This window comes from Poecilia reticulata, chromosome 20 (genome assembly GCF_904066995.2).
Source record: "Poecilia reticulata chromosome 20, P_reticulata-male-v2, whole genome shotgun sequence".
Lineage (NCBI taxonomy): Eukaryota > Metazoa > Chordata > Actinopteri > Cyprinodontiformes > Poeciliidae > Poecilia > Poecilia reticulata.
In genome coordinates, this window is record NC_088849.1 from 1636922 (window position 1) to 1661997 (window position 25076).

General features: G+C 40.4%; 1 protein-coding gene across 1 annotated transcript in view; it reads right to left on the bottom strand.

Annotated features, from left to right (window-relative positions):
- Positions 1-5347: 5347 nt before the first annotated feature.
- The window catches only part of LOC103482397 (uncharacterized), a 112517-nt gene continuing 92788 nt past the window's right edge, over positions 5348-25076 (bottom strand). The window contains exon 4 of the mRNA XM_081601349.1: positions 5348-7086. Coding sequence (XP_081457475.1) covers positions 7050-7086 — 37 coding nt within the window. The 3' untranslated portion in view covers positions 5348-7049. The remainder of the gene's footprint in view (positions 7087-25076) is intronic.

The window sequence follows — 25076 nt, forward strand, 5'->3', positions numbered from 1 at the left end:
CCGAGTTGATATCAGCAGCACACCATCCCCACTATAAACAGTGTTGGCGCTCCTGAGACGCCGGATGGTGGACCAGAATCGCCTCGAAGCGGTACGGAAGTCTGTCTCCATGGCCTCTCCAAACTCCTCCCACGCCCGAGTTTTTGCCTCAGCCACAACCCGAGCCGCATGCCGTTTCGCCCGCCGGTACCCATCAGCTGCTTCTGGAGTCCCACAGGCCAAAAAGGCCCGATAGGACTCCTTCAGCTTGACAGCATCCCTCACCGAAGGTGTCCACCAACGGTTCGAGGGTTGCCGCCGCGACAGGCAACAACAACCTTGCGGCCGCAGCTCCAATAGGCCGCCTCGGCAATGGAGGTACGGAACATGGTCCACTCAGACTCAATGTCCCCCACATGTCCCGGGACGTGCTCGAAGTTCTACCGGAGATGAGAGTTGAAGCTCCGTCTCACAGGGGACTCCGCCAGACGTTCCCAGCAGACCCTCACTACACGTTTGGGCCTGCCAGGTCTGACCGGCTTCCTCCCCCACCACCGGAGCCAACTCACCACCAGGTAGTGGTCAGTGGACAGCTCCGCACCTCTCTTCACCCGAGTGTCCAAGACATATGGCAGCAAATCCGATGAGATGATGACAAAGTCTATCATCGAACTGCGGCCTAGGGTGTCCTGGTGCCAAGTGCACATATGGACGCCCTTATGCCTGAACATGGTGTTCGTGATGGATAATCCATGACGAGCACAGAGGTCCAACAACAGAACACCACTCGAGTTCAGATTGGGGGGGGGGCGTTCCTCCCAACCACGCCTCTCCAGATCTCACTGTCATTGCCCACGTGAGCATTGAAGTCCCTCAGTAGAACAAGGGAGTCCCCAGGAGGGGCACTCTCCAGTACCCCCTCTAAGGACCCCAAGAAGGGTTCGATAATCCGAACTGCTGTTCAGCCCGTAAGCACAAACATTTTTTTTTTTTAAGGAAAATAAAATAAAATAAATCACCTTTATTTAAGCCGGATTGCAAGTGTTTCTGTTGCTCTGAGCGTTTCACTATCAGAGCAGATTTATTCCTAAAATATATGTTTATAGAAGATATGTTTATAGTTAATGCATTTAAAGCCGGACCAATCACACCGCTGGCCTCTTCGCGTTGCCTCGCGCGCTGCAGCAGCTGGATGTCTAAAGTTAACCTCAGCGCGGATCCCACGCTCCTCCTTTCACTCGAACTGGACACAGGCTGACCGCTATGGATATTTACATCAACCCCCTGTGAAGAATTATAATTAGTTCTGAGGAGTTATTGATTAAGGTAAGAGTTTAAACCCACCGCGTTAGCTCTGGTTAGCTCTGGTTAGCTCTGGTTGCGCAGCTCTATGTGAACCGCAGGAATAACTTGTTGCGCTTACAGAGGTGCTTTGAGGTGAGAATGATGTATATTTGTGAACAAAACATTATGCTGCGTTTACATCTCAACACGCTGCCCAGCGTTTGGCCCTGTCTTCCCTGTAAAGTTTAGGTCTGTGTTTCCGGTTAGCCGCTGCATTAGTGGTTAACGACCCAGCGCTAATCACTCATCGTGCAGGTTTAACCCGGTGAGGAGCTTTCGCTCTCCTTGCAGTCACGCATCATGCTTATTTTATATTATTTTATTATTATTACTAGTATTATTTTTCCGGTTACATTAAGCACCAAAGCGTATCAAATGCTTTGTCCATTTAGTCAGACAGAGTTAATGCGCGTGTTACGGCCCTGGGCCTTAAGGGCTGGGCTGCAGGTGTTGCTTTTGTCTGTCCTTGTGCTCCTCCCCTTTACAGGTGCTGCTGATCAAGTTGATTGGGAGTGCAGAGTACTTAAACCTGGCTGTCTCCATCTTCTTGGTCGCCTTCAGCGTCCACTCTGCAGTTTCACGCTTGTGGTGTTTTGTTGCCAGGCCTCAGCTCCCCTCCTTTTTGCACATTTGCCTTTGTTTTGGCACTTCAACACTTCCATATGCACTCATACAACACATCCAAGCATTTGCATTACACCACTGATATCCACAATCCAGTGCTGTTTTTGTTAAATATTCATTTTTCTACACTTTAACCCCTGCATGGTCTCCCGTTTTTGTTATGACATTGAGCCAGTCGTAACAGCGCGCGGCCACCGGAGATCTGAAAAACTCGTCCAGAAACTCGACCAACCAAAATAGTTTCTGTGATGATTAAAAACTGAACAGACATGAAATGAAAGAGCTTCTAGAGTCACATTAGCAGCATTGAATTAAATCTCCCATTTGTTGCTCCTCTCTGTAGTGCAGCGGATTACCACATCATGCAGGGCCTGTCCAAGGGTGTATGAGGCCTGGAGCAGAATATGACTTTGGGGCCCCTTTTGTTGCTAAAAACATCAGCACCTCTAACAGCTTCTGTGTTAGATTTAGTGAAATCTAGGACGGGGGGAGTAGTTTAACTGGCAAACCTAAAAACCAATAAATTATATCTGCAACTTACTAATTTGTATTTGTGAACAAACAGCTGAAACTCAAAGATTAAACTCACAACATCAGATTGTTGCTGTGGTAACAAACCAATCTGACTATGAATATTGTTTTTTTATATATATTGTTTGGCTCTAGTGGCCTTTATTTGATAATTAATTGACAGGAAAGTGGGTAATGAGAGAAGAGGGAAGACATGCAGTAAAGGTTGCCAAGGCTGGGAGTTGAACCTGTGACAGCTGCATTGGGGACTAAGGCCTCCATATGTGGGTTGTGCTTAACCCCTGCGCCACCATAGCACACTGACTATGAACATTGTTCTTTGAACTTCTACAAAGTAAACTTGCCAGCTCCTTAAAATCTTACATATAAATGTTAAACAATTTAAAGTATTTTAATTTATATATGCTGAAACCATTACGTCAAATTTAGCAGCAATGATGATCTCAGTAAACAAATGTTGCATTTATATATCTGTGGTCTATGTTAAAATATTAGCATTCATGGGGCCCCTGAAGCTCTGAGGGGCCTGATGGAGCCGCTGACTTAATTTGGATTTAACAGAAGTAAACATAATTGATATTTATTTTAATTGTATTTTTTGATTAGTTGTTTTTAAGACTAGTTGTGGGTTTATACAGCAGTTCACTGACAATGTTTTCCCATAACATATAATTACCCAGTGATATTTTTACCTTTATTGTCTACTTAACATCTTTTAATACAGAAAAACGGTGGACCGCCGGTGGACCGCCTCGGCATCCTGACCACTGGGCTTAGCAAGTTTTCTGGGGGAAACCCTGTATATATATATAGTAACATTTCTGTTTTAAATAATTCCTTATGTGTATGTAACGTCCACATTAGTAACTGTTATTTATCTACATTTAAGTGCTATAAGCTATATCATCTGATTACCAGGGAGCAGGAGAGCAACATGGCTGACATGATGGAGAACCGTCAGAACACCTGGATCTCCTTCAGCAGGAAGCAGCTACCAGCAGACATGGCAGAGCAACAAGGAGAGTTGAGACAAACAAAAGAAAAATAAAAAAATAAAAGTTGTTGTGTCTCAGTGAACAAAGTCTCTTTATTTCTGCTCACACCACACATTATTGTACTTACTGTAGTTTATAACAAGGTCCTATTACAATCCTCCCAAAATGTGAGGAGCCAGAGTGAAAATAACATTATATTATATAAATATTTCATTGAACTTAACATTGTAGATTACCAATGAAGCATCCAAAACTGAATTATTCAGCAAACCAAACATTTTGACATTATCAGGGCAGCTATTAACAAGAACCCAAAATACAAATCATGTTTGTTAGTTTCTAGTTTATACATAATTATTATGTATTATGTATTACGTTATCTGTCTTTCTGCAGAATCTTAAATGTAAGAAAGTAAGAAAATGTGTCCAAAACCTGTAACCTTAATTATAATTAAGACTGAGTTTAAACTTTAAACTCTTAGTATCCAAAATGTGAAATCATGGAAGAGGAACCAGTCATATTAGAAGGAATAAAGCTTTATTTGTTCTCAGTATAACTTGGACATCAAGTGAAACATAATTAAACGTATTGAGAAGTTAAAAACAACAGATTGTTAATGCACTTCAACTCTGTAAGAACATCAGACACATTTTTTTTATCAGAAATGTTTGATCAGCATCTTGAGCTCATGTGATTCCTGCTCTAGAAAGGTGAAGGTCTGGACATCCTGAAGGTCAACACCGACTGGCAGGAAGACGAACACTGATGAGATCCTGCAACCCAAAGGCTGCAGGAAGAACCACGATGGTCTGCGGCGGCAGTTTGCCAACATGAAAATACATTGGAATATATTATGAATTTATTCTGACATTTTTAAATTATTTGCAACACCCTGACTAACATTAGCTCAGGTATATTCGGCACTATTACAAGTTTTATCGTAGTTTAATACAAAAATCATCGTTAGTTTACCTGAACCGTCTGAGCCACCTGCGTTCCTCCCGCTGCAGGGCGGAGATCAGCTCCTCCTCACCACATCGCAGCTTTCCTCCCACTGTCACATTTTCTTGAAGTCTCAGAAAAATGCAATCAGGCTATAAAAAAAATAGCTCAGCTCTCTCTTCTTTTTTTGTATCAGAAAAACAACAACTCACGTCAGGTCGCATGTAACGAAGCACAGCCTGCAGGCGGGGCTCTTGATGAACACGCACATCCGCTGACCTGAAAACAGGTTTTGTTCTTTGGTTTCAATGTAGATCAGGGCCGTGCAGAGACCACTGAAGGGGCAGGTGCTCAAAAAAAAGAAGGGCCCATCTAACCTCATTCTAGGACAGAATATTAAAGCCACTCAGCTTTAAGAGTTTAATAAACAATGATAATTTACAAAATTGTGAGATATACAATCAAAGCTAAGGGAAATCTCCATATAGAGCATACAACTATGCCTATGTAAGATATTCTATTAGTAATTTCTTTCTGCAGGTGCACTCCACTTGCAGTGGAGATGAAGATGGTCCATTCAGGAAAGCATCAAACTTTAACATGGAACTGCAGAAAATAGAAAAAAACAAAAGCAAAAATGTAATTGTTAACCATGAGAAAAGACTACTGAGTTTTGCTTAAAAAAACTTTTTTAAGCATTTAAATCACACAATCACACATGAAGTGATTTTTTTTTTTTTTGCAAAACAAACTTATTTTTGCTTGTCATAAATCTTTTGGTATTCTAAGTTTTTGTTTGACTCAGTTTTGCTTGTGATTCTCACATGATGAGGTGGGCAAAAGATTTCTGATGTGTGCAAATAAAAGTTTATGTTTGGCAAATAACTTTTGAAGTTCACAAGACAAAAATTTGTTATTTAATTAAAAAAGTTTTTTAAACACAATTATTTGTTTAAAAAAAAAGGAATCATTACAATTACAAAAGTTTTGATTACAATTTTATTTTACTTAACTGAGGTTAGTTTTTTTTCCTCCACATACTCTGTGAACCAGACCCTAAACTTAAAGTCTGGGATGAGTTTTTTCCCCTTCATTAATTACACACTTTATCTCTATCATGGTAATTCAGGGTGAGTTATTTTTAATTCTAAATGAATATCCTTGTTGGACTTTTATTTAAGTGTTATTCTCCTTCAAGATACATTTACCTAACGCCAGAATAAATGAAATGTACATTATGCAGCAAAGGAAATGAGAAGATCTGACATATATCCATTATGGAGATGATCGGTTTTGGACGGGCGATGTGCCTTATTGCATAAGCGATACTGAAGAATGAATAATATCATTAACAATACAGGGAAGAAGCTTTTTAGTTATCTTGCTTTGCTAGCAAAGTCGTTAGCTAGCAGCTAGCTAATAGCACAACAACAACAGCCTAATGTCTGTATGATAAAAATAGTGAATCGATAGATAAGAACAGTTTCTCCTCACCAGTCTGTCTCCTCCCCTCAGTAGTTCTTCAGAGAAAGGCAGACGCAGAGGCCTGTCAGTGTCTGTTGTATTTCATTACCTCTCTGCTTAAACCGCGACTCCGAGCTGAAGCAGAAACGATACTTCAACGTTTCCGTCATCTGACAAGCAACAAGTCTCCACTTTATTCACCAAAAACTGTTCTGTAATCTGGAACGTTCACTACGTTGAGCTCCAGTTAGCCGCCTTACCTCACTGCGCGAGAGGCAACTGCGTCATGCGACACAGGCAAAAGGTCAAAGGTAACAAGGCGACCGGAGGGCTTATTATGTTGTACAAAAAAATTAAATAAATAAATAAATAATTTTAGCACATGTTATGGGTCAGAAGAGGGCTTAGAAAATAATAATACAAAAAAAATAAATAAATAAATAAAAATTGACCAAAAGGGCACTTGGGGGCTAGGAGCAAAAAGGGCAGGTGTTCAAGCCCCCCAGCACCACCCTCTGCACGTGCCTGATGTAGAGTATTTATTTATGCTGAATAATAATTGTAAAAACTAAAGGTAACTACTTCGCGGATTTCACTTATTGCGGGTTATTTTCGGAACGTAACCCCGCGAAAAACGAGGGATCACTGTAATTGGTCCTCTTTTTATGTGACAGTCTATAAATTCTACAAGTTTTCAAAGCCATTTACCTCGTCTTTTATTTCCCCTCTGCCAGGGCCGTGCAGAGACAACTAAAGGGGCAGGTGCTCAACAACAAAAAAAGGCCCATCTAACCCCATTCTAGGACAGAATATTAACAACCTGTCAGCTTTCAGAGTTTAATAAACTATGATAATTTACAAAATTGTGAGATATACAATCAAAGCTAAGGGAAATATCTATACAGAGCATAAAACTATAAATATGTAAGATATTCTATTAGTAATTTCTTTCTGCAGGTCTATTTTGTTATATGAAAGTTTTGCAATATTCAAACCCGCAATTTAGCAAGATATGAAAATCAGAGCTGGACCACCAGACATATTTTGTCTTTACATAATTACACTATTAAAAATATAAACAAAGGCACAATGCAACCTTTTAGTGACTCTAATATATAAAAAAGAGCTGCCTGTTTGCTGCACTTGCAGTGGAGATGAAGACGGTCCATTCAGGAAAGCAGAGCTGCATCAAACTTTAACGAGGAACTGCAGAAAAAAAAACCAAAAGCAAAAATTTAATTGTTAATATATGTCACCATGAAAAAAGCTACTGAGTTTTGCTTAAAAAACCTGTTGTAACATTAAAATCACACATTTTGGTCTCATACAAAACAAACTTATTTGTGCATCTCATAAATATTTTCTTGCTATTCTAAGTTTTTGTTTGACTCGAAGTTTTGCTTGTGATTCTCACATAACGTTGTGGGCAAAAGATTTCTGATGTGTGCAAATAAGAGTTTATGTTTGCCAAATAACTTTTAAGTTCACAAGACAAAAAGCAGAAAAAAGTTTTTTAAACAAAACTTTTTGTTTTAAAAAAAGGAATCATTACAATTCCAAAAGTTTTGATTACAATTTTATTTAGTTGTTTTTTTTTTTCATTTAAGAAATGGGAAAAAAAATATTTAACTTCATATTCTGCGAACCAGACCCTAAACTTTCTTAAAGTCTTTGTTGAGTTTTTTCCTCTTCATTAAAGACACTTTCATTACATTCATTATATCTATCATGTAGTTCAAGGTGAGTAATTTTTAATTCTAAATGAATATCCTTGTTGGACTTTAATTTAAGTGTTATTCTCCTTCAAGATACATTTACCTAACCACCTCTCAAAGGAAATGAGAAGATCTGACATATATCCATTATGGAGATGATCGGTTTTGGACGGGCGATGTGCCTTATTGCATAAGCGATACTGAAGAATGAATAATATCATTAACAATACAGGGGAGAAGCTTTTTAGTTATCTAGCTTTGCTAGCAAAGTCGTTAGCTATCAGCTAGCTAACAGCACAACAACAACAGTCTAATGTCTGTATGATAAAAACATAGACATCAATACGTAGACGCGTCATTGAGCGCTGAGTCGTACGTAACAGCGTCCGCCATCTTCTATGTGGCAGCAGGGCGATCGGAGCTCCTTAAGTTCTGTGCTGTGTGGACTTATTTCATCCGTTTTACGAAACAAACTGGATTCATTAGGATTACCTTCCTCAGGTAAGAAAGAAAGAACACAATTGCTTGACTTTGCAGCCAGAAATTCGCTTCTAAACAACCGAAAAATATTTCCTATGTAGCTAAATTGGCCCGAAATAACCGCTGGTTGTTAGCGTAGCAGCTAACGTTTTCATACTGTTTTCTAATGAGAGAGCTGGTGAAAAACTGCTGTTAGAGGAGAAGTTCATTAAAAACCAGAGGATTTTGTGAGTAAAGATCAGTCAGGATCAGAGCTGGAGCTGCTGGTCTTCAGTCTGTTTATAGCTCAGCTTCTCCATGTCGATATTTAGCTATAAAGATGCTACTCAGAGCCCAACATGCTGAAAATGTCTTTTTATGAATGTGAAGGAAACGTATACGAAACATATATCGTATGTATTTTCTATTACATTTTTGAATAATTTCTCTTTTATCCTTGGCTTTAGCCTGTGAACCAGGACGTCTCAGAAGTCATTGAGTTCTCCCAGTGTGACCAGCAGACTGAAGCCCTGCCTGTGACCAGTGTTCCCAGTATAATAAATACATCTTTTATTCTTTCACTTTGTGTATTTTTAAATATCTAAATCTGAAGTATTAGTGTATTAATACAGCTTATGTAATGAAATACAAATAATTTACTCTGTTTGAATTATTTTCACTCTTTGCTGTCAATAGCAGAGTTGATGTATATTGTAATAAATATTTATTCTCTGGAAAAAAGTAATTAAAATATGTAGTTTAATGTTTGACAATGATTGATTTATAAATCAAAAGTAAGTTTTCAATAACGTATAAAAAATAAATACAGGAAGATTATTTGTTTGTCTTGAAATGTTAAATGTACATTAAATTATGGAATTATGCAAATATATTCTTTAATTAAACACTGTAAAAATTGTGTCTGTTTATCAATTTCAATATAAAAAATTATCAGAATCATTTCTATCAAATAAAACATTGTGCTCTTTATTCACAAATGCCCCAAAACAATTAAATAATCACATCAAAAGTTAGAAACTCTCTTTAGTCATTTCTTTGCCAAATATATTAATGTGTGTGAGAAAATGTGTCAATAGCAGGTATTAACTGAAAATACTTTGTAGAACGGCACTTTATAAAAGTTCGGTCCATTCACTTTATTAGCTTACTGGCACATATTCCACATTCAATATGGCGGACGCTGTTACGTATCACAGCAACGGACCGGCCCGCTGCATGAGGCGTCTATGTATTAATGTCTATGGATAAAAATAGTGAATCGATAGATAAGAACAGTTTCTCCTCACCAGTCTGTCTCCTCCCCTCAGTAGTTCTTCAGAGAAAGGCAGACGCAGAGGCCTGTCAGTGTCTGTTGTATTTCATTACCTCTCTGCTTAAACCGCGACTCCGAGCTGAAGCAGAAACGATACTTCAACGTTTTCCGTCATCTGACAAGTAGCAAGTCTCCACTTTATTCACCAAAACTGTTCTGTAATCTGGAACGTTCACTACGCTGAGCTCCAGTTAGCCGCCTTATCTCACTGCGCGAGAGGCAACTGCGTCATGGCAAGAGGTCAAAGGTAACAAGGCGACCAGAGGGCTTATTATGTTGTAAAAAAAATAAAACAACAAAAAACAAATAATTTTAGTATTTGTTATTATGTGTCAGAAGAGGACTTAGGAAACAATACCAAAAATAAATAAATTTGACCAAAAGGGCATTTGGGAGCAAGGAGCAAAAACAGCAGGTGCTCAAGCCCCCCCAGCCCCCCGCTCTGCACGTGCCTGCCCTCTGCTCCTTGCCGTCTCTGAAAAGTGAGGTCAGCTCACCATGATGAAGTCACTCACCAAATATTAGAGCATTATTTAAGGATCTACCTCTTTATATCTAGCCTCATGCTGCTGTTATTGCTCAGATTTATGCTCCTGCACTTTCATTTGAGTGAAAGGTTTTCTGTGGATTGGATTTGAATATTGCTGCACACAGGTGGATGAGTGGAGCTCAACCTTGTTAAGTCAGCCAATTAAAGTCTCGTCATAGATGTCTATCCAGGCTATTATACTGGGTGTGAAAGAAATACCAATGAACAGAAGAAACGTAGCACAGCGATGAAGGTAAAATGTATTTCTTAACACTTGTGCGTGCGAATACTGAGGCATACATAGAGGACTATGACAAATGATCCAAGTTTTACATGTGTGAGGTCGGTTGGACCCCATTTCTACATACAAGGGTTAAGTGTGTGTTTTCTTAAGATGAGTGGAAATACAATGTGACAGCAGATGTTGGTATATTTGGAAATACTGCTTCTCTACATGTTAAGTGAGAAATAGTTTAATGGCATAGCTCATCCTATTTAGTCTTTGTTAGAAACTCAATTCCTTTGTACTCAGACACCTGAAGTATAAAACTTATTAGACCTTTAAAGCTTTGTGCAAATAAATGGTAATATTACAACTGAAGTTCACATACAAACAAGTTAAACAAGCAGTCAAAGTTAGCAAACTAAGCGGGGACAGCTCATAATCCCAGTAACAGCATTTAAGTAAATAAGAAAAATGTCTTCTTTGATATTGGTCTTTAACATCTGAGGTGTAAACAAACAATGCAACTGCATATTGCCCCTGCTGGCTCGGGGTCCAAAAACAATTAATTTCACCAAATGGTGTGTAGACAAAAGGTATTTGTTGCACAATAATATTGTTTACTGAAAAAGCCTGACTGCATGTTAAAAGGGTTAACAGCTTCTGTTTTAAACATTGCATGTTATATACGATAAAAAATAAGTCATTTCTATCCTAATTTTAGAACTACACCAAGAAGGTCCGGGTTTAGAATCCCAGTCTTGGATCTTTCTGCATGGACTTTGCATGTTTTTCCTCATGTGGTGGTCCAAGCTGTCTCCAGCAGCCCAGAAAATGTGAGTATTTGGCATGGAGGTATTTTTGGTGCAAAAATTAATCTTAGGAAAGGTGATGAGAATGGTGAAGAGCTTACTGACAGGTGAGGTTTTGAACAGGAGGCAGTGAATGAAGTCCAGGGAGAAGTGGTCAGTGTGGAGGTTTCAGAGGTGAATGATGATGAATCAAAGAGCTTGGGAAGGGATGAGACAGTTGGACAAGTCGCTCTGAGGGGGCGAACAAATGAGGAGTCCTGAAGTAATAGAACAATACAGAGAAGCTGTAGTTACAGGTGGTGTTGGCAGGAGACCCAGGAGCACAGAGTTGGTAAATTATTGGTTTGTAAAATCACACTATTTTGTTTCCTTTTTTGCAATGTTGTAAGTTTGCCAACAATACAGCTAATCTGATCTGAATACTACAAGACTGAAATAAAAGAAACAGGCAAACGACACATTTTTTCTATACTTGATCAATATTTGCAAGATCAGAAGGTGGGCTGTTGTCTATCCACAGCAATAAATGGGTGAGGTAAGAGGTACACCTGGACAGGTCACCAGTCTGACGCAAACCCACATAGAAAAGGGTTGAGAAAAGTGCAAGCAAAGGGGAACATCATTAGCAAGTGGTTAAAGCTGCACAGAGGACTGTGGGGGAGCAGCCTTTCCTCCACCTCAGACCTCTACACATCACGATGCAGGAGGAGGAGGATGCTCCTGTTAAAGAAGAATTTTTCATACAATTGAATTTAGCAAAAAATCTGGCTGTGATTCTTCCTGTTGATCCCGGGTTCTCTCGCGTGGCCACGTGTGGGGACAGAATCACAACAATGCGTGTTGACGTCACAGAATTACAGAATATAATCCAATTAGAAGAAAGTATAAGATAGAACAGGAAACTGGAGAAACACAGATACAAACATTGTTACCTGAGACAAGAAGACAAAGAAATATCCAGGACATCCTTGGAGAAAGAGCTGGTGCAGAAGTAAAATAAATCAGCTTTTTCTGAATTATTTCCTTTGTGCACAAACTTTTATACCTGTAGGTGTGTTTTCCTCTTTAATGTATTCAAATAAGGCGAATCTCTACTTGACCAACTGGAAGGCATCTCTGGCCCTTTTTGAATTTAGAAAGTCCCTGCAATTTGTTCACAAGATCAAACACCTTTTGTTAAATAAGGTGGAATTCATGGTGGTTTATGGCCTCCACAGATCAGTGTGGAAAGCTAGAACTTCCTACTGATTGTTTCCAGACAGACAAAGAGCAGATCAGAGATCTTGACAAACCATCTGATTTAACTACAGTAAAATAAAGATCAATAGGTCAGAATATGTTATAAATTTTAAAACTATAATTATGGTATTTCAATCAAGTCATGATAAATTCTAAAACTAACTTATTTTAAATTTATTTTCTTAACACTATCCGGCCTCCTGCGGCTCTACAGCCATCTGGGCAAAGAGAAACAGATTCGAATCACTAACAGAAACCTGTTCAAAATTAAGAAATTTGTTCTAAAAGGTTTAAACTGTGTTAAACACTAAAAATAGTTATTTTTCCTCAACACTCCTCATCATGAAGAACTCCACCCATCCTGCACAGTCTGCTCCAGCCCCTTCCTTCAGGCAGAAGGCTGAGGAGCATCCAGAACAAGACCACCGGGCTGAGAAACGGTTTCTACCCCTCAACCATCAGATTCCTGAACTCAAGCTGCACCTAACACAGCTTCATCTCATAAATTTACACACACACATATATGTATATCACACAAATTACTTCTTTTTTTGTGTGTATCTGGGACCTGAGTCCAAATTTTGTACCACAAACAAGCAAGATGGTATGATGCTAAAAAAAAATTCTTGAATCATTATGTGTGGGTGTTTTGCAGCAGGACTGAATTGTACACTTGACAAAAAGGTTGCTTCATTATGGGGAAAGAACATAGTGGAGAAGTATTAAGGAAACATCTTCATAAAGATCAAGCTTTGGCAAAAATATTTGAAATTAAGCATAACCCTGAGCATACCAGCAGATTAGCCACAAAGTGGCCTTAAGACAACAAAGTCAATGTTCTGACGTGACCATCAAAAAGCCACAGTCTCTATCCTATAGGAAATGTGTGGGCAGGAAACCATTTTACCAACTTGAGATTACAAGGCAATATGTAAAACAAATGCTATGTAAATTGAATCTGAAGGAAGCAGTAAAAGTTCCTTCGGTAGGGTTCAACTTGGATGATGAAAAGAATTGACTAACCAATTATGTGAGACCATCAAGCAACAAGTGACTGCTTCACAGCTTATTACTCCAGCCTGATGATTGTCAGAACCAGCTGCAGGTGAGCCAGCCTGCTGGCTCTCAACAAAGATCCTGTCAGAGGAAAGAGCACTTACACGAAGAAAAAAACCCAGGAACCTGGCTAGGGTCTGACGTTAACTTAAATCTTAAGATTTAAGCATCTTGAGTCAAATATGCATGTAGATCTTAAACAGATTTGAATATTATTAGGAAGTTTAAAAAAAATTCTTATGTGTATATATATATATATATATATATCCCAGAAAGCACTCGATGTTAAATCAACGTTGAAAAATAGTTAGAATTGTTGATTTTTGGTTGAAGTCGACAAATGGATCAACCGTCATCCAAAGGTAGCTCTAGCCAAGTAACTAATGTTGAAACTGTGTCATTGAATCAATGTTGTTTTGTTGTTGAAATCTAATGACTGAAATGCATTTGTCTGATCAACATCTCATCAATGTCAGCTGTTTTGCCGCACCCCTTCCTCTCCCCTCCTCCTCAGCCCTGGGTCAGAGCATTTTATTACTGAGTGGGGGTTATCATGTTTTAAATTAAGCACTGTAGAGGATAGTCGGTGCTGATTCCTTTCTGTACATTTTCTTACTTGTTCATAACAATTCTCACTGACTGTTTGCGTGGGATATATTGACACAAAAACATCTACAACTTACTACAAGGAGTGGAGCGGTCCACCCCCACCATTTACATGAGTGGGATGGCCCAACCACACAGCTGCTTTGCTGTTGGCTTGTTGGCAAAAGATGTTAATTCGATATTGAATTATTATCAAAAAGGTTGCATGTATGGTTGAAATCAACAACTGACAGTGAATCAACTATAAAACATACTCTAAAAAGAAAATAGTTGAACCAACTTCATTGAATTGCTTCTGTAAGTAATTTAATGAAGTTTATCCAACTGAATTTATTACTTTTATCCAACCTAATTTATTAAATTTAACCAATTCAATTTGTTAATTTATTTTTAACAAATTTATTAAGTATGTTTAAGATAACAGATAAGTCAGTCTTACTCAAATCATGCAGTTATTTCAAAAATGGTAAATAAACTTACATAGCACTTTTCCGGTCATTTTGACCACTGAAAGCACTCTACACTAGAGTCACATTCACACATTTAATTAATGCACAGATCAGTTGGGGTTAAGTGCCCAGGGGTCACGTTGACATGTGACAGGAGGGAGCTGGAATTGAACCATCAACAAGACAACTGCTCTACCCACAGAGCTACAGTGGCTTGGTAGAGAATCTGTCCCTGGTTAGCTTGAGTCATTGTGTTAGACGAGGGATACAACTGTATCGAACTTAATTATTTCAACTAAACTCAAAGTGAATCCAGTGTGTTTCAGCTCTGGTCCTCCAAGCCCTGCAAGTTTTAGGCATTTTCCTAATTCGGCACACATGATTTTAATTGATGTCTGATTAACAGGGTTTTGCTGAAATGAAAACACGCAGGTCAGTTTGCCTTGAGGACAAGGTTTGGGGAAGAACTCGTGATCTAAATGTTCAATCAATGTAAGCTGTTTTTCACACCCCTCTACACCCACCCCTCTCCTGGGTCCATCTACCCCTCAATCTCCTCCCCTCCTCCTTGGGCTCCAGGTGAAACAATTTTAATTTTAGGTGAGGGTTTTAAATTTTCACATTTTATTTTGTTAAAGATTTTTTGGCTCTAGTGGCCTTTATTTGATAGTTATTTGACAAAAAGGGGGGAAGACATGCAGCAAGGGTTGCCAAGGCCACGAATCGAGCCTGCGACGGCTGCATCAGGGACTGGGGCAGGGGTGGGCAACTCCAGGCTTCCAGCGCTGGTCTCCTGTAACTTTTAGATGCGTCTCTACTTCAACACACCTGAGTCAAATAATAAGGTTGTTAGCAGGACTCTGGAGAACCTGCCTGCACTGAGGAGGTGATTCAGCTATTGGATCCAGGTGTGTTCTACCAGGGAGACATCTAAGGGTTGCAGGACACTGGCCCTCGAGGCCCAGGATTGCCCACCCCTAAGACCTCCATGTGTGCAATCTGTGCAGTTTGTTGCACCCCTCATCACCTTCTCATCTCCCCCTACTCCTTCCCAAAACTCACCACACCCACTTGCTCCTTCCAGCCTTCCCCACTTTACCTCCTCTCATCCCTTCTTCCCTCCCCCCCATCCTTGAGCTCTGGGTCAGAACATTTTACTAAGTGGGGGTTAATCATGTTTCAAATTACGCACTACATGTTGAGAACATTGTGTTGTGATTCCTTTATATACATTTTCTTACTTGTCTGTAAATATTATTACTGACTGTGCATAATGTGTTGACACAAAAACATCTACAAGCCTCTACTAGGAGTTGTACAGTCCGACTTCCCCTTTTTACGCTAGTGGTTTGTCCCAACCAAACAGCCACTTTGCTGCTGGTTTGTTTGCAACCGGGTTCTGAATTGAATTCTCCTCTGAGCAGTTTTATGGTAAGTTTTTCAATATTTGATATTAAATGTGTTTATTGAAAAATAAGGGCATTGTTTTATAACCATAGTAATCCTGGTTATTTGGGGGCAAAACAGATATTTTTAATAATTGAGGTCATGTCTCATTTTGTATATTCATCCTGCCCACAGCTCCAGGCCTAAGTATGAAATCCTGCAAGATTTTGTGAGATTTGAGTTTTTAAAATAGGGCGGATTGATCTGGGAGAGCATGTGGTGGACAAGGAAGTGTAAAGCTGGCTGCTCCAGGTGGGCTTTAAATTGTTGTGATAATAATCACTTGTTTTTCATTTTTTATTATGACGTGCTTAGGGACGTGCTTAAATGTGTCTCTGTTCCAGAACAACTGAGTTATATATTTGCATGACCGTCTGCAGCCATCAAGAAGTGCAGAAGGTTGTCAATCATCCAGATTAAATCCAGGTGAGACAGAAAGGAAACACTTAAAACATGTAAGCAGGTGAAGCACTGAACTAAACCTGCTAATGACTGGTTAAACTGAACTGGTCTATTATTACTGGTGTGGGATCTTTATCAGCACGTGGACATTTTGTAATGAATTTAATAAACTTATTTGGAAATACTTGTAGTTGATTGAAGATTAAACCAGCTATTTAATGGAAGTTTATTCTATATAAATTATAAATAATTGTTCCAACTACAGTATAAATCACCTTTTGCTCTATTTATCTGTCTCTGGTGTGTTAAATAAACCCTGATCCTCCCTGAGTTTTATCTTTAGGTTTTTCTGATAAACAGCCTTTATTTTAAATATTGATTCCCTCATTTTAACATGAGTGAAGCATCATAAATCCTACACTAGACTGCAGCTTCATAGGTAAATGTAGTTGTATAAGTAAACATTAAGATGCATATTAAGTTAATTTTTATCTTAATCTTAACAGTGACTGTACATGGGGAACTATATGGTTTGTATTTGTTCTCAGACCTGTAACCAGTACACTGTTTAATATTTCAATGACTTTCAGAACTTTTCAAATGTTTATCAGATTTCTAACCGGCACCTTCCTCACTTTTATTTTTGTGTTTTTCAGCCATTGCTCTGCAGTTTGACCAAAAGCTGATTCTTGAGGACTGCAGTAAAACTGTCAAGAAGTGGCTTCATTACACGCCAGAATGAGAGGAAAACATCCCAAGGAATCAAAGTGACGCCAACCAGAGTCTAACTGGGGTTACCACAACTTGTACTGTTTCCCTAGTTCATACAGTACAAAGCTTAACCTCATGGACTCTGTTCTCCTGTGGACAATAGGCTTTTATTCTGACAGTCAAAAAGCAGTCAAATATGTTTATAGATCTGTCCCTCTTTTCTTGAATAAAATGTTATATCAAACCTATGTTGCAATTTTTAAACTTTTGTACACAGTTTACCCATGATATGCCAATAATATAGTGTTTAACACCAGTGAAGAAACTTTTAGTGGTATGTTATACATAACATACCACTAAAAGTTTCTTCTAGGTCTGATAGGTCCTAGAAATGTACATAGATCCTTAGCTTTCATTCAATATGAAATCAACCCAAATCTGCATGTCGATCCACATTCAGATGAAGGTTGAATCAACATTGATTCCTAACTGATTCAATGTAGAATAAACACAAATATGCATGCAAAACCAGATTCAGATGAAGGTTGAATCAACATTGATTTAATGTAAAATAAACAGAAATATGTGTGCAGAACCACATTCAGATGAAGGCTGAATCAATGTTGATTCCTAATTGATTCAATGCAATATCAACACAAATATGCATGTAAATTGACATACAGATGATGGTTGAATCAACATTGATATGTCAGTTATGGTTGGAACCCTAATGTTGATTCAACATACAAGTCACCGACCACTTTCAATGTTGTTTCAATGTCAGCGTTCAATGTTGTTTCAATCATTCTGTGCTATCTGGGTACATAGAGTGAGGAAAATAGGTATTTGAACACCCTGCGACTTTTCAAGTTCTCCCACTTAGAAATCATGGAGGGGTCTGAAATTTTCATCTTAGGTCCAATTTGAGACAAAATAACTACAGATTCAGTTAACATTCATTTTCCAGCAAGATAATGTCTCAAAATAAAGCCCTGAAGGGTTTGAAGACAACAAGGTGGATTGCCCAGTCAAAGCCCAGACTCAATCAAATATATTGCAGGTAAAGGTGCATCTACTAAATTCTACTAATTGATTTTATTCATATCTCAAGTTATTTATATCTCGAGTTCTTAAAAGCATATTCACATGCTGATGTCAGCAAACACCAGTAGACAAGGGAGGTGACATGTTTGGCCGAGGACACTTCACCTGAAGTGTTCAATTCCAGCTAAAAGAAGTATATTATTGCACACTTATTTTAGATATTTTTATTTAATTGACTATTTTGTAGAAATCTGACTCACTTTGACATTAAAGGGTAAAACATAATGGAAGTGGAAAACATTCCAGGAGGTCAATAAGGCAAAAAGTCATGTTGGATGTTAGTCTGAACTCAAACTATGAAATTAGAGAGTTTTCCAACCTTACATTTTTTTCATATCATGGGGTCTGAAGGTGTAATTTTTCCCATAATTCTCATCCAAACAAACATGCTAGGCCCCAGTCTGTAGAGGAGCCTTGCACTGAGCTGGCTCTTTAGATGTGTCTTGATCAAGGCATCAGACTTGTGCTTTGATGTCCTACATGATTAGCTTTTACAGAAATGCTGGATGTTTCATAAAAATGTGTTGGCACACTCAGTAGGAAGCCATTTAGGAAGGAATCACAATCAGAACAGACCACAGTAGGGGAGAACACAAGAGAATCTGGCTGAAGCAAATGATGTGCAGAGCTTTGTTTGTCTACAAGGCTGAAGTGAGAAGAAAACTAAATCAATGGATGAAAAAGAAGCTTTAGATTTTTTTTATTATTGTGGATGTTTGTCAGGTTGGTATGTAGTTTTTATGGAATACATTAAAAAAAACTTTGTATTATCTTGGAAATCTACAATAAAAAGGTTAATAAATACATTAGATAACATGTTATTCTCAGCAATAGAATTGCCTGCCTGTTTTTTCCAGAGAATCAAGACTGTGTGCGTGAGGGTGTGGCATTGTGATGGTACATGTGTTGTAGCAGGACATTTAGTCAGAATACACACCACACAGTGTCATGTTGGGACGTAGCTTTCGAACCCACATGCAAGAACACAATCAGATAGGCGAGTGAAATACAATGATGGTTTATTGAAAGAACAGGAAGCAGATAGTGAATACTGGATCAGCGGACCGGGTCGTCTTACTGTCAACAGGAGACACAGAGTTAGGAGGAGATCAATGGTGATTTCCAGGGAATAACTGATGAGTGCTTACTTGGAAGGGAGGTGATGTAGACGGAGTGGAGCGAAGGCAGTGAGCTCGTAGGAGAGCGGTCAGGTAGCTCCCCTTGAGAGGACGGCCTGGAACTAGGTCCGTCAGAGTTGGTTCTCCGGGGGGTTCGGGCGTGGGTCTCCAGACCCGTGGCGTCCCGAAGGGGAATCCACCGGAGATGGATCAACGAAGGGGGGAAAACGCACACACACGAGGAGTGGCGTCTGACCGGTAACACCGACAGCGTCGAGGGAGGACACAGGAGGTAGGTACACACGAGGGGTAGCGTCTGGCCGGTAACACCAACAGCGTCGAGGGAGGACACAGGAGGTAGGTACACACAAGGGGTGGCGTCTGACCGGTAACACCGACAGTGTCGAGGGAGGACACAGGAGGTAGGTACACACAAGGGGTGGCGTCTGACCGGTAACACCGACAGTGTCGAGGGAGGACACAGGAGGTAGGTACACACAAGGGGTGGCGTCTGACCGGTAACACCGACAGTGTCGAGGGAGGACACAGGAGGTAGGTACACACAAGGGGTGGCGTCTGACCGGTAACACCGACAGTGTCGAGGGAGGACACAGGAGGTAGGTACACACGAGGGGTAGCGTCTGGCCGGTAACACCGACAGCGTCGAGGGAGGACACAGGAGGTAGGTACACACGAGGGGTAGCGTCTGGCCGGTAACACCGACAGTGTCGAGGGAGGACACAGGAGGTAGGTACACACAAGGGGTGGCGTCTGGCCGGTAACACCGACAGCGTCGAGGGAGGACACAGGAGGTAGGTACACACAAGGGGTGGCGTCTGACCGGTAACACCGACAGTGTCGAGGGAGGACACAGGAGGTAGGTACACACAAGGGGTGGCGTCTGACCGGTAACACCGACAGTGTCGAGGGAGGACACAGGAGGTAGGTACACACGAGGGGTAGCGTCTGGCCGGTAACACCAACAGCGTCGAGGGAGGACACAGGAGGTAGGTACACACGAGGGGTAGCGTCTGGCCGGTAACACCAACAGCGTTGAGGAAACACTCAGGAGGTTGGTGATCCACGAAGGGGGAATAGGCACACTCACTCAGAACCCAGCGACAATGGATCACACCTGAGCAACGAGGAGGCGGCAGGATAATCTGACGAGGACGACAACAAGGGGTTAGACTGGAGCAGATCACAGAAGGCCTATTTCTGGAACGAATGTTACCGAGGTAAGCAAACACTCAGGCGATGAGACAAAGAGGTGCTGCTGCTTATATCCGTAGTCCACGCCTCCTAAACGAGCCGCAGGTGTGAGTACGGGTTGAACCCAGCAGCTTCTCAGGGGTTCTGCGTGCAGGTGCCATCTGGTGGACACCAGGCGGAACGACGGTTCAATCCATGATAAAAAACCCATTCGAAACAAAAAGAAAAGAAAAGACTAACAAAATAAATGGGGAAGACACAACCTGACACACTGGAAGGCCATTTTGTACTAACAAGACAGGAGTGGTATCCTACTAATTTTGATAAAATAAAAACAAATGTAGAATGGTTTCTACTGGTCCATTACCCCTAAAAATGCAAAATAAATAAATACTACTCATAATAATAATAATGATAATAAATAAAAAGCAAAAAAAAAAAAAAATCCATTCAACACACATAAACTTGATTTTGTATGTAATCTGTGTATCACCACAGGCTCCCTGTGGCAGCTTGTGTAAGCAGAACCTCATGAATATTCACAGTTAGATCATCAGGGGCTGCACAGTAGTGAAGTTGGTAGCATTGTTGCCTTGCAGCAACAAGGTCCTGGGTTTGATTCCTGGCCTGTGGTCTTTCTGCATGGAGTTTGCATGTTCTCCCTGTGCATGCCTGGGTTCTCTTGGGGTACTCCAGCTTCCTTGCTCAGTAAAAAACATGACTGTCAGGTTAATTGGTCTAAATTCTCCTTAGGAAAATTTAGACCAATATAGTTACCCTTCTTTTCAATAACAGTTATAAGCACACCTATAACTTAGGTGTGTGTGTATGTGCCCTGCAATGGACTGTGACCTGTCCAGGTTGTACCTTACCTCTTGCCCGAAATGTTCGCTGGAGATAGGCACCAGCACACCTCCTGACCCCACTACGGACAAGGGTGTACAGAAGATGGATGGATGGATGATTTTTATGCAGGACATGCTCCATCACATGCATCACAGTACTCCACTATGTGTCTGGCCAGTAAAGGCCTTAAAGGTGAAAGAACAATGAAGTGGCCCCCTTCCTCACCAGCCCTAAACCCCATTGAGAACTTGTGGGCTCTTAAACAGTTCACATCTCTGAACAGTGTCTGGGAGGCTGTGGTTGCTGCTGCACAAAAAGTTGATCGTCAACAGATCAAGAAACTGACAGACTCTATGAGTGGAAGGCTTATGACTGTTATTGAAAAGAAGGGTGGCTATATTGGTCACTGATTTCTTTTTTAAATGTGAGAAATGTTTGTCAATTTTGAGTTGTATATTTGTTACGGAGCCCCTAAGGGGACATGGAGGGAAAAAAAGGAAAGAAATCCCGACTTATTATCTCGAGATCCCGACATCAGTACATAACGACCTAATCACAGTGATGGAGGACACCCACCCATGGGGTAGATATATAGATTTTTATTTCGAGCTTGGGCTTGAGTATAAACACATTAAATCAGTGCTTGACAGCAGACATGGATTTTGTCTGCTGTCAATATTCAATTGACATGTCATTGACATGTTAGAAGATGTCATTGACAGACTGAATGTGGATTTCTATCCAACAAAATTGAAACTCAGTACTATGACTGCTGTCGACACAATTATTTCCAGCAAGAGTGTTCATGGTCTACAAGTTCGAGGACTTAATTCAGAGAGTTACATCCAACTGCCCCAAGCTTACAGCAGAGACTTCATCCCAGTAGACAAGTCTTATGTCCCAACAAAAGAAACTGCATTGATGTGGCCTCATCTCAGAAGCTTGGCAGATAAGTTACCACCCATTCAAGACTGTGATGTAGGGCTTCTCATTGGATATGACTGTCCAGCTGCCATAGCTCCACTAGAAGTCATAACAGGTGACAAAAACCAACACTTTGCACAAAGATCAGAACTAGGATGGAGTATAATAGGCTCATCAAACCCCCACAGACAAGGAAGTCAAAGCTTTGTGCATGGGCTCACAGTAAAGGAGCTAGCAATCACATCGACGACTGACATTTTAAAGGTCTTAGAATCGGATTTCATGGAGAGAAGCTATGAAGATAAATATGTGTCTCAAGATGATATTAACTTTATACAGTTTCTCAGCAACAACATCACACAGAAAGATGACGGGCATTACGAAATGCCTCTCCCTTTCAAAGGCAGCAGTCTGCCTAACCTACCAAACAACAAAAGACTAGCCCAAGTTCGCCTGCAGTGTCTTAAGAGGAAATTAAAGGCCAACAAACAATACTACGAGCAATACAAAACATTCATGGAAGAAACCATAAATAAGGGTGATGCAGAGCCTGCCCCTTCAACATCTGAGGGAGAAACAGAGTGGTACCTTCCACATCATGGCATCTACCATCCCAGGAAGCCAGATAAGCTGAGTTGTTTTTGACTGTTCAGCCAAATTCCATGGTGTTTCGCTTAATGACACCATGATTTAATCAATCATGGGCCTGATTTAATCAATCCTTTGTTAGGAGTGATATGTCGCTTCAGGAAAGAGACCATAGCAATAATTTGTGACATAGAAAGGATGTTTTACCAATTTTCTGTCACTCCTGAATCCAGAAATTATCTTAAATTCCTCTGGTGGAAAGGAGGAAATTTGGAGAAAGAACCACAGGGGTACAGGATGGCAGTTCATCTCTTTGGAGCTGCTTCATCTCCAGGATGTGCCAATTTTGGGCTAAAGCATCTAGCACAGCAGCACAAGACTAACTATCCTCAAGCAGCCACATTTATTGAGAAAAACTTTTATGTGGATGACGGCTTAGTTAGTGTACCATCAGTAGAGGAAGCCAAGAAACTAATCATTGAGTCACAAGAGTTGTGTAAAAAGGGAGGCTTACGGCTTCACAAATTCAAATCAAACAAGGAAGCTGCTCTCGCCTGCTTGGGTCCTTCAGACGTAACAACAGCCATCAAGCCCCATGGTTTGGATCCAGCCTCCTCGGAGCGTGCACTTGGCATTCAATGGTTGACAAAAAATGACACCTTCATTTTTAACATCGGCTTAAAGGATCAACCTTCTACCCGTCGCAGCTGCTTGTCAATCATTGCTTCACTTTATGATCCTCTTGACTTATTCTTCAAGAGCTTTGTCACAGAGGCATAGGGTGGGACGATTCTCTCCCAGAAGATATAAAGCCACGGTGGGAGAAATGGATAAATGATCTGCAGAGACTGAAAGAGATCTCAATTCCGAGATGTTATCATCCTGCTGACTTCCACAATGTTGTCCGAGTAGAGCTGCACCATTTTTCAGACGCCAGTTGTGTAGGATATTGTGCATGTTCTTACCTAAGGTACATATATGACAAGGGTGAAGTCCACTACAGTCTCGTGATAGCAAAGGCAAGAGTTGCTCCTTCAAAGGTCACAAGTATCCCAAGATTAGAACTTGCAACAGCAGTGGTTTCTACAAAAGTCAGTGTTATGCTAAGATGTGAACTTGATATGAAGATTGATCAAGATTATTTCTGGACTGACTCACAAGTTGTACTAGGGTACATCAATAATTATGCTCGCAGGTTCCACATATTTGTTACCAACCGTGTTCAACTGATTAGAGATAACAGTAATCCTAATCAGTGGCATTATGTTGAAACCTCAGAAAATCCAGCCGATTATGCATCCAGAGGTCTATGCGCTTCAGATATTCATTCAACAAACTGGTTGCAAGGACCAAAATTTCTTTGGCAGCATGAGTTACACTTAACACTCAACACTCCAACAGAATTGCTTGTCGGTGATCTTGAAGTAAAGACAATTCAGGTACTTGTAACTGAAGTCAAAAGCAGTAATGACATCCTCGAACGCCTGAATCGGTTTTCCTCTTGGACAACACTTCTGAAGGTGATTGCAAGAATCAAGAGACTAGGCTCAAAGCAACAAAATAGCGAACATGTGACTGTTGAAGAAGTACAAAGAGCAGCTGAAACTGTGATTAAGATTGTTCAACAACAAACCTTCCCAAATGAGATAAAGATACTAGAAGGTGAAAAGAAACTTCCAAACACCAGCACCCTTTTTAGACTTAATCCCATCTGGTCTGAAGAGCTTCTCCGCGTGGGAGGGAGATTGAAGCAGTCATATTTCTGTTTTAAAGTCAAACACCCAGTAATACTACCAAATAACAGTCATATTACTAACCTGATTGTGTCACACTACCATGCTCAGACATGCCATCAGGGTCGAGGCCAGACACAAATGGAACTCAGGACCAATGGATTCTGGATCATTGGTGGGAGCAAGTTGGTAGCCAAGCTGATACGCGATTGTGTGTTTTGGAGAAAACTTAGGCGGCCAACGGAAAAGCAGAGAATAGCTGACCTTCCTAAAGAATGTGTTGAATCCTCTGCACCCTTCACATATAGTGGCATGGACTGTTTTGGCCCTTTCATTGTGAAGAAAGCCAGCAAAGAGTACAAAAGATATGGCCTAATTTTCACATGTCTCTACTCTAGAGCTGTCCATATCGAAATGCTCGAAGATTTGCCATCTGACTCATTCATAAATGCACTGAGATGCTTTATTAGTATTAGAGGAGCTGTAAGACAACTGTACTGTGATCAAGGCACTAATTTTGTTGGTGCCAGGAACGAGTTCAAACAAGCACTGAAACAATGTGACACTAAGTTTTTAGACGTTTTCTTGGCGGATAAACAGTGTGAATTTGTTTTCAATTCCCCCTCTGCCAGTCATGCAGGTGGTGTATGGGAAAGGCAAATAAGAACCATCAGAAATGTATTGAATGCTA